This window comes from Dipodomys ordii, unplaced genomic scaffold (genome assembly GCF_000151885.1).
Source record: "Dipodomys ordii isolate 6190 unplaced genomic scaffold, Dord_2.0 Scaffold34, whole genome shotgun sequence".
Lineage (NCBI taxonomy): Eukaryota > Metazoa > Chordata > Mammalia > Rodentia > Heteromyidae > Dipodomys > Dipodomys ordii.
In genome coordinates this window covers 2,844,507-2,854,633 of record NW_012267250.1, presented here as the reverse complement: position 1 = coordinate 2,854,633, position 10,127 = coordinate 2,844,507, and the positions used below count along the sequence as shown (strand labels likewise).

At 37.7% G+C, this 10,127-nt stretch overlaps 1 protein-coding gene across 1 annotated transcript in view; it reads right to left on the bottom strand.

The window, feature by feature from the left end:
• LOC105986231 (neutral ceramidase-like) overlaps positions 1-10,127 on the bottom strand; it is a 74,275-nt gene that overhangs the window by 41,158 nt on the left and 22,990 nt on the right. The window contains exons 5-6 of the mRNA XM_013017048.1: positions 1,300-1,415; positions 444-538 (exon numbers count right to left, since the gene is read on the bottom strand). Coding sequence (XP_012872502.1) covers positions 444-538; positions 1,300-1,415 — 211 coding nt within the window. The remainder of the gene's footprint in view (positions 1-443; positions 539-1,299; positions 1,416-10,127) is intronic.

The following is a 10,127-nucleotide window of genomic DNA, read 5'->3' as shown; positions in this document are numbered from 1 at the left end:
TAAGAAATGTACGCATTATCCTGCCCATGCAATTGTAACCCCTCTGTACAGTATGTTCACAAATAAAATTAAATTAAATTTAAAAAAAAGAAAAAGGTTTAAACATTCTTCCTCATTTTTAACATGTAAACTGATCCTCTTATGTATCTTCAGTTTCATAAAACTTCAATTGTTTGTACTGGTATAACTCAAGGCATCATTTTGCTTTAAGATGAAAAGCTCATACATTTTCACATTTGTTTTTGGTTACCCACCAGTAATAGGCATAGAGAGATTTAGCCTTCAGAAACCTTAACAACAGAGGGTAGAAATATTTGTCATAGTCGCTAAAGGATATGAAAAGATCCATATACACTTACTTGTCTTTTCATAACAATTATTTTTAACCAGAACACACAACAAATACATTTTTAAGCTGAGTTTTAAAAAGAAGAAGAACTCACGTAAATTCCCCAGGAAGAGCAGCTATGGCCAAGAACCCAAGAGTAATTATCTGAACATCAACAATATCTGGATACCACGGATGAGGTATGGATATCTAATGAAAGGAAGAAAATTGCATTAGTATATTATTCTTTCTGTAGTAAACAGACATATGATCACAGAAGTTTCTTTATTCAAAGATCTATAGTTGAAGCTCATTTTAATGTTTTTGTTTGTCCTGCCATAGGATCTACTTTTAATTTATCATATAATATTAAATATGTCATGTGGTGAATATGTCTTGATCATAATATGTGAATCTCACATGTTAATACTATAGGTTCCTCAGCATAATTGTTTTGGATTGATCTATAATTCTGGAGTAAACAATAGGTAACAAAAAACCTAGTGGTCCCCTAGAACAGTGTATAACTGTCCTTACACATGGTGAATTTCATTTGAAACAGTTTACCCTAATTAGCACTTGACCCTAACTGCACTTTAAGTTTACAGTTTCTGTATCTTGCTTTATCTTCCTAGGTTTCTCCAAGAGAACCTTGGCTTTTTCATATTCAAATTTGTGTAGCCTATCTTTCCATTTCTTCCTTTCCTCTTTCTGCTTCCCTAACAGTTTTAGTAAACTATTTTTCAAAAAGTGTTTTTAAATCTTGCTCATTCAAACAATCTATGTTTTTATGAATACAGGAGTGATGTTTCAACCTTTAGAATGTAAAGGAAGTGTTAAAAGAATATTTTAATATTAAAAATTATTGAGAGTAACTAAAAAAGATCAGTGAGATAACCATTCATTGTCTGATAGTTCTCAAATTTACTAACATCCATGCACTAATTGCATATGAAAACCAACTGTCTTACCTCTCCAGTGTGAAAAAGGATTGGCTTTGGCTTATGACATTCTTTTAGCTCATTGGATGGTATGCCCAGGACCAAGGCCTGAATGATGTCCCAAAATGGATCCCCTTCTGTTGTCCCTATGAGGAATTACATTTAGTGTGCTTCCTTGAGTTAGCCCTCTGAAAGAAGGTGCACTGCCACAAATATTGTCAGTGATTTTATTAAGGCTGTTGTCCAATTATTCAAACAGTTTGAATAAACAAAGAGGAAGAATATTATTTTGTGAATCACAAAATAAAAATCATTAGTTGATTAGATCTTCTGAGTATACAGAGAACTAAGAGCCTATGTTTTGTTCAGTATCCTCAAGGTTTTACTTCTATTTCTTTATTTATTTTGTAAATGAAAACATTTTGAATTAATTAACATATTGGTGAGCTAAATCACCTTTTTTTGTTGTGCTGATCTTGAGGCCTTCATGGTGTCCCTGAGTTTTTTTTACCAGCATGCTACCACTCAAGTCACAGATACACTTTTGACTTTTTTAGTGGTTAATTGGAGATAAAGAGTTTCAAGCAGACTCTCCTGCTTGGGCTGGCTTTAAACCATGACCCTCAAATCTCAGCCTCCTGAGGAGCTAGGATTACAGGTGTGAGCCACTGATGCCAGGCTACCTTTTTCCTATTTTAAAAATAGGAATAGCTTGTAATGTCAGTTGTCTGGCTTATGTCTTTGAAACAGTCCCTCTTGAATATTCATCCAAACCCATATAAGCATAGAGTAAAAACAAAAAGCAAGCACCAAATGCATAATGTCAGACAAAATATTTAACTATGAAAACCTACAAATTCAGCCAGGCGCAGGTGGCTCACGCCTGTAATCCTAGCTACTCAGGAGGTTGAGATCTGAGGAGCACGGTTCAAAGCCAGCCCGGGCAAGAAAGTCTGTGAAACTCTTACCTCCAATAAACTACCAGAAAACCGGAAGTGGCACTGTGGCTCAAGTGGTAGAGCGCTCGCCTTTAATGAGCAGAAAAACAAAGTAATTTTAAACATTTAGGTACCTACTAGCAGAACAAAAACTGAAATAAAACTAAAGAAAAAGAAAGGGAAGGGAAGGGAAAAGGAAAAGGAAAGGAAAAATAAGAAACTCATCAATATTGGCAGAACATTTAATAATGAATAGAACAATGAGGCAGATTAGCCAAGACATAGAAAACTTGAACACTACTAGAAACCAACTAGTTCTAACAGATAACCAATAGAATATTCCATACAACAACAACAAAATATATTTTCAGTTCAAATGCACATGGAAAAATCACCTAGGACAGAGCATAAAACAAAATTCAATACATTTTAGAAGGTAATAATAAAATGATACAATATTGTATTCCAACAGTGAAGTGAAATTAGAAATAAGTAAAAAGGAAAGCATTAGGGGAAAGTAGGCATGATGGTACATGTCTGTAATTCCAGTACTCAGAAGGGAGACACAAGAAGACCACATGTTTGAGACCTGCCTAGTCTACATAGCAAGACTCTGTCTCAAAATAATGTAAAAGATTGATCTAAGATGACAACCGTGAAACCCAAATCACCCACACTCCTAATCCCCCTCTTATAAAAAAGGAGAAAATAAAATACAATCAGGAAGATGATAATCCAAAACTTTAGTTTTATGAACTTGGCAAGCAAATTTTCAACTGATCTCTAAGTGAGATAGTGTTGAAGATTTTGAGGCTCTATATAACCATACCCACCTGGGCCGGAATTTAATATATGGCTGTGACTACTCATGTTTTGTTTTTTTGTTGTTGTTGTTTTTTGTTTTTTATTTTTTTGGGTCTGGTCATGGGCCTGAACTCTGGGCCCGGGCACTGTCCCTCAGCTCTTCAAGCTCAAAGCTAGCACTCTACCACTTGAGCCACAGTGCCACTTCCAGCTTTTTTCTTTTTATTTATGTGGTGCTGAGGAATGGAACCCAGGGCCTCATGCATGCAAGGCAAGCGCTCTACCACTGAGCCACCTTCCCAGCCCCACTACTCATGTTATAAAGATGGTTTGGGATCTATATAGGAAAGTGAGGAAGAACCATAGATAATTTACTGAAGAATCAACAAAGACAGACTAATCTCAATCACTTTGGACTAGAGATGATGTGTAGCACTCAGGCAGTCCTGAGATAATCTGCCACAGTATCTGAGTGGAAGATGACCACAAGTGGTTGTAGAGCTACAAGTATGGCTCAACTGGCAGCCAGCCATGAGACAAAAATCCTTTAGGGGACATGAGGCCTGAATTCAAGAGATCATGCCCTAGTACCTATACTAAATAAATGAATAAATAAATAGAAAGAAGTAGAAAGGGAGGAGTCCTAAAGGAAGTTCAAACAATAGATGGCTGCATAAGCAAGGACTCTGAGGCCAAAGCCTCCGATTCCCTGGAAAGGAGCCCTATCACCTGAGGGTTACAATGGAAAGTGAGCACTATGCTATATCCAGGACCTGAACTTCAGCTATGTGAACGCTGCTAGGTAGGACTGAAAACTCCAAAACCCATGTGCCCCACACCCAATAGAAGGGCTACCATTAATATGTCAGATAAGAACAAGCACTGACCAAGATGTGGAAAAATTAGAACCTAAGGTATCACATGGCATTCCATAAAGTTGTATAATAATTATCTATCAATTTAGAATAATCATACAAAGTCAGATATTGGTGGCTCATGCCTGCAATCCTACATATTTATGGCATTGAGATCTAAAGACTGTAGTTCTAAGCCAGCCAGGGCAAGAAAGTTCATGAGACTCTTACCTCCACTTAACCCCCAAAAGGCCAGAAGTGGAGCTTTGCCTTATGTGATAGAGAACTAGCCATGAACAAAAAAGCTCAGAAATACTGCCCAGAAGCTAGATGAAGCCCCCATGACTTACACACACACACACACATACACACACACACACACACACACACACCATTAATCATAAAATAATTAAATACATTCATTAAAGTTATCATTACAATGAAATGAAAAGTATTTGTCTCTGATTAAATCTGAATGAGCAGAAAGCTAAGTTAAAAAGACTCCTGAGACAAAGGACAAAAGGTGAAACAATTCAACAACAATACTCACAAGACAATATGTTGGAAGTGAACTGTACAACTTGGGGGTGGAGGAATAGGAGGGGAGGGAAATGGGAGAAAAATAAGGGAGGCTGTAACAAGTTCAACAAGAAATGTACTCACAACCTTATGTAACTGTAACCCCTCTGACAATAATAACCCCTCTGACAATAATACCACCTTTACAATAAAGTTAAAATTTTTGAAAAATGAGAGAGAAAAAAAAAAGACTCCGAGCTCTGGGACTTCTAAGCTGACATGTACAAACCTTTAAAAAAAGAAAAACAACTGTGATTCCAGAGTTTAGAAATTAAAATAATGCATGCAATGGCTCTAATTAAACCTTGTGAGTTAAGAGAATGTGAAGCTCAGCAACATGGGAAGTATGGACCCCACAGGCGTAACGCTCACCCTGTTTAATATTAGCCCAAGTCTGGTTTACCTAAAGGAAAAATCCAGGAAATATTTTAAAAGCAGAATAAAAGCCAAGGAAGAAAGTGAAGTCAAGCAACAAGTAATAACGCCACCATCCTTTGGCATGACTCATGCGACTCCACCACACTTACTGTGTGTGTGGAATTGAGCTGGATGCTCATGTCGGTCATGTTCATCCATTGCTGAGCCACAGCCACAGGTCCCGTCACCTCTTTGGAAGCAGATGCATAGAGTTCCTAGAAGAGCCAGGCAGAATTACTGTCCCAAAGGAATGAGCTGAGGCTACAGGTGGACGCATTGCAACAATGAGATGTACAAGTCTTATGTGGAAAAACGAACTTTACAACTTTGGTGGGGGGTTAGGGGAGAAGCGGATGGGGAGAGGGGGGAGTATGGGAAGGGATGGGAAGGGGAAACAAAGAGGAGGCAACAATGCTTGATAAGAAATGTACTCGTTATCTTGCCCATGTAATTGTAACTCCTCTGTACGTTATTGTCACAATAAAAAATAAAATTAAAAAAAAAAAAAGAAAGAGCTGAGGTGGAGTGAGTTCCACCTGTGGTCCCAGGAAGCACCAGTCTGGACAGCATTCCTCCACTAGGAGGTGCTCCACTGACTGCTTTGAAATAGCTGCTGTCCACATGGCTACCTCCACTCAGCCCAGCTGTGTCCCAGAAGCTTGAAGGCTGGGAAACTGCTGATCTGTCTTTATGCCCCACAAATACGAAATCCTAATTGTACAGGTTGTGACACAAATAGCACCAATAATACTTGAAAGGCCACTAAGCAAATTATGCACTTGCTAGACTGATACTATAAAATCTTATTTTGTTGTTGTTGTTTCTTGTTTTTCTTAGTTTTTTTTTTTCAAGTAGAGTCTAACTTTTTCCCAGGCCAGCTGGGGATGATGATCCATCCAACTCTATCTCCCAAATAGCAGAGATTACAGGGATGGCCCACCATTCAGAGCTGGCCAATAAAATTTAAGATGCGAAGAGGGCCAAAGCTCTTCTCATTTGGGCCAATAAGAGCATATCTTCTTAGATGGTATTCTTTTTTATGTTTTCTTTCTCAAGAGCCTTGAGAAAGAAACTCATAGATTGCTCACATGCATGCATGTGTGTGTGTGTATATGTGTGTTTAATATAGCCAGCTGATGCATTTTTAATCTCGTGGAAGATGGTAATTTGGATAGGTTTATGTTGGTTCATGGGTTTCAGACATATAAGTGAATTATGCTTCAGAGCAAGTTCCATGGGCTGACACCTAGCTCATGTCCACTTTGTCGTTCTCTTTCAATGGTCACATAGGACCTCTCAGGATAAGTGGCCAGAACCCTGGCAACAGCCTTTCTCTCCTAATTCAGAGGAATTTTGCCATACTGAGAATGCAGAATTTGGGCTAGACCTCCTTGGCTCCCAGGCCCAGGAAGGTAACAAAATTTCTGACAAAGTGTGTCATAAGCCCATGTCTTAAATAGAATTTGTTCATTTAGAATAATCTACTGATAATACCACCCTAATTAAAAAGAAACTTTGGCAATTAGACCAGCTACTACCAGCACTCTCGTGTCTCATGTTTTTAAAGGTACTTCAGCTCTGCCTTTATTGCTCCTGGGACATTTAACTCTGGGAATAAATTATTTTCTTAAACACACACACACACACACACACACACACACACACACACACATGACAAAAGCATGAATAAACTATTAAGATAGAGGCATTTAACTATCAAGTACAAGTCAGTCAGAGGTCTTCCTTTATATTTTCCCTTAGAAATCAGTCTCCAAACAAAAACAAAATTAATTTGTCTCCATAGAAGCTGTTAGAAAACAAGAGGGCAAAATGAATGATAAATTTTAGAAGTAGCAGAAAGGTAATGCTAAGAGTGAATTCATAGCAATATCATTATAATCCAGTCTCTTTTCATGAGAAAGTCTCTTCAAAAAAAAAAAATGAGCTCAATACAATGGTACACTTCTATAATCCCAGCTACTCAGGAAGCAAAGGTAGGAGAATCATATTATGAGGCCAGCACACACCTCACACTGTTTATACAGAACAAAACAATAACAACAGTAAAAACAAAAAAAAATGATCAAACTGGAATCCAAGATGCCAGAACTGGTCCAGAAGACTTTGGGCAGGAAGACTGCAGAGATTTCTGAGAATCGGGATCAGTGTGGTCATATGTGATACCACATTAGTAACAATTAAGTTAAATTTAAAAAAAAAACTTTACATGTATCCATCCTCTTCTGTCTGAGGCAAGTGCTCTGGCTTTCTAACCATTCTAAGACAGAAGGTTTTCTCAGTCCTTCCCCAGCAGACCCAATTCCTATGTGGCTGGTGAAGTCAACCTTCAAAGCTGACCTCTTCTAGACTTCTGACATCATCTGAACTCTTGCTTCTTCCTTGCAATTATCAACGTGCTAATGAAAGAAGTCAATGGCTTTCTTAGGACGATTTTAAGTGAAGTTGAAAAGCACAGACCTATGACTTACCATTGCTCTCTGGTAAATGGTCAGCCCTATAATCTGTGTGCTTTCAAACATGTCATTTCCAGGCCCCTGAGACATGCACTTGCTGGGCTGGAATATAAGGAAAGGTGTACTCTTAGCAAAATAGTTCATTTATATTAAGTGAAGTAAGCCAGGCCCGAAGAAATATAGGTCCCATGGTTTCCCTTATTTGCAATAACTAGTATATGTCTGAGACAAGCAGAAACGATCAGATAAATTGATGTTAGGCTAAATGAACCCCAAGATAAGGACTCAAATGTTTTTTCTTGCTTGCTATTGTTTCTAACATATTTATAAGATATTTCTTTGTTGCTTTGTATGTCCCTCCTCCATGGTATAGCCCCTGCTTTCACTGTATTTGATGTTGGTATAATTTGTGGAGGGGAGGGAAAAAAACAAATTGTTTAAATAGGGATGCAGGTGGACCCATTGCAACACTGAGATGTACAAGATGTTATGTCAAAAATGAACTTTACAACTTGAGCACGGGGTGGAGGTGGGAGAGGAGAAGGAGGATAGATGGGAAGGGATGAGAAGGGATGGGAAGGGATGGGAAGGGGAAACAAAGGAGGAGGCAACAAAGCTTGATAAGAAATTCACTCACAAGTTGTTATGTAAAAAAACGAACTTTTCAACTTTGGGGTGGGGGATGGGAAGGGATGGTAAGGGGAAACAAAGGAGGAGGCAACAATGCTTGATAAGAAATGTACTCATTACCTTGCCCATGTAACTGTAACCCCTTTGTACAGTATTTTCACAATAAAAAAAAGAAATGCACTCATTATCTTGTTCATGTAATTGAACCCCTCTGAACAGTATTTTCACAATAAAAATAAATAAATAAAAATTAAAAAAAGAAATGTAAACATTACAACCAAATCCAAGCATATTTGCAAAGTTACATTTCCCATCATTTCTTCCCTAATATTCAGTTCACAGACTAGCACAAACAACATCATACACAGAACTGGAATGAAGCACTTTTTTTTTAGAAAGTATCTATTCTAATAAGTACCTGCTAAAAATTGGAAAGTTGAAGTAAGGCACTAACTACTCAGGATGCTGAGATTTGAAGATTGTGGTTCAAAGCTAGCCCAAACAGAAAATTCCTTGAGAGTCTGATCTCTAACCAGCAAAAAAGCCAGAAGTATAGCTGTGGCTCAAGTGATAGAGTGCCAACCTTGACTGAAAACCTAAGCAAGAATGCCCTGAACCTGAGTTCAAGCCCCAGTTCCAGCCCAAAAAAAAAGGAAGTTGAAGCTCAAGTGAGTGAAAAGATTTGTTGCAGAATAGACTGGTTGCTGATATCTGAGCAAACACTGGATGCTACGCCTGTTCATGTACAGCACATTCTTCCCTTTACTTATCCGTGTCTGGGATAAGTAAAGATAAATAAAGGCCAGGATCTTCTTTGATTAAAGCTTTGCTACAATTCTATCAGAACAACTAGTTGCCACTCTTAGGGAAATGAAAAAGTGTGGCAGGCTCTCCTCCTTGTTTCTTATATCAGAAAAGTTTGAGATTGAACAAATATTCAAATATTATAAATGGCATCAAGAACATACTAAAGAAGATACAGGTGAACATGTTTTATAGTCTAAGGTGTGGAATAGCCCTCTAAAGATAATAAAAACAGGCTTAGTTAGTCTTACCACATAACCACTTGAAAGGACTACATGGAAGAGAAAAGCAAGGCTGAAAAACAACCGATGAACAAGGGAAACTGTTGTACTGTTTATGGCAAATAGACAAAGATTTCAATGTTTTAGCTTACAAAATTTAGAAAGAAAAATCATCCGTGTATATACAAAAGACATGAAATATTGTAATACTTTCCTGCATTTTGGTGTTTATTTGCAACACTATTTATAATAAGTATGGCATAGAATTTACTATGATACCTATAGATGGATGAATGAATAAGGAAAATGTGATACACATACGCAATATGGCCCTAAATAATGATGAAATCCTATGATTTCTGGTAACATTGCTGGAACTGGAGGTAAGAATGTTAATGAAATAATCTCAGAAATGGCAGTGTGGCTCAAGTGGTGAAGCACTCACCTTGAGCTGAAGAGCTCAGGGACAGCACCCATTCCCAGAATTCAAGCCCCATGACCAACAAAAAAAACCTCATAGAAAAATGGGGTATAACAGTGGTATCCAAAGACTGTAATTGCAGCAACATAGGAGTCACAGATAGGAAGATTGTGGTTTCAGGTCAACCCAGGCAAAAATTTAGGGATTCTTGCTATCTCAAAGAACAATGTGAGTATGATATTCCATGTCTGTAATTCCAACTTCATGGGAGGAAATAAGTACACAGATGACAGAAGGATTGCAGTATGTGAGCACACATGTGATGAGCAGAAAAAGTAAGAATTTTCAGTGAAGCATGAACCTTATTTTTCCTTGTTGTAAGAATAAAGTATGTTCATTACAGAAAAGTACTATCAATCAACTAAAAAAAGGGGGATAAGAAATGAGAGAGGATAGAAAAGAAGGATGAAAGAAGAGAGGCAAATAGCAGAGTGGAGAGAGAGAAGTTCAGATACATAATAATCACCATTTCAGAGAATAGACTATACTCAGTCACGGGGAGACAAAAGTTTGTCAGGGTACAAAACAAATAAATAAAGCCACTTGTTCATAGAAGAGACCCCAAAAAGCATTAGAACAGAGATTGAAAGAAAATGACAAAAATATATACATCACAAATTCTGTCCAACAAAGAGCTGTATATTGTCCAGAAGTTG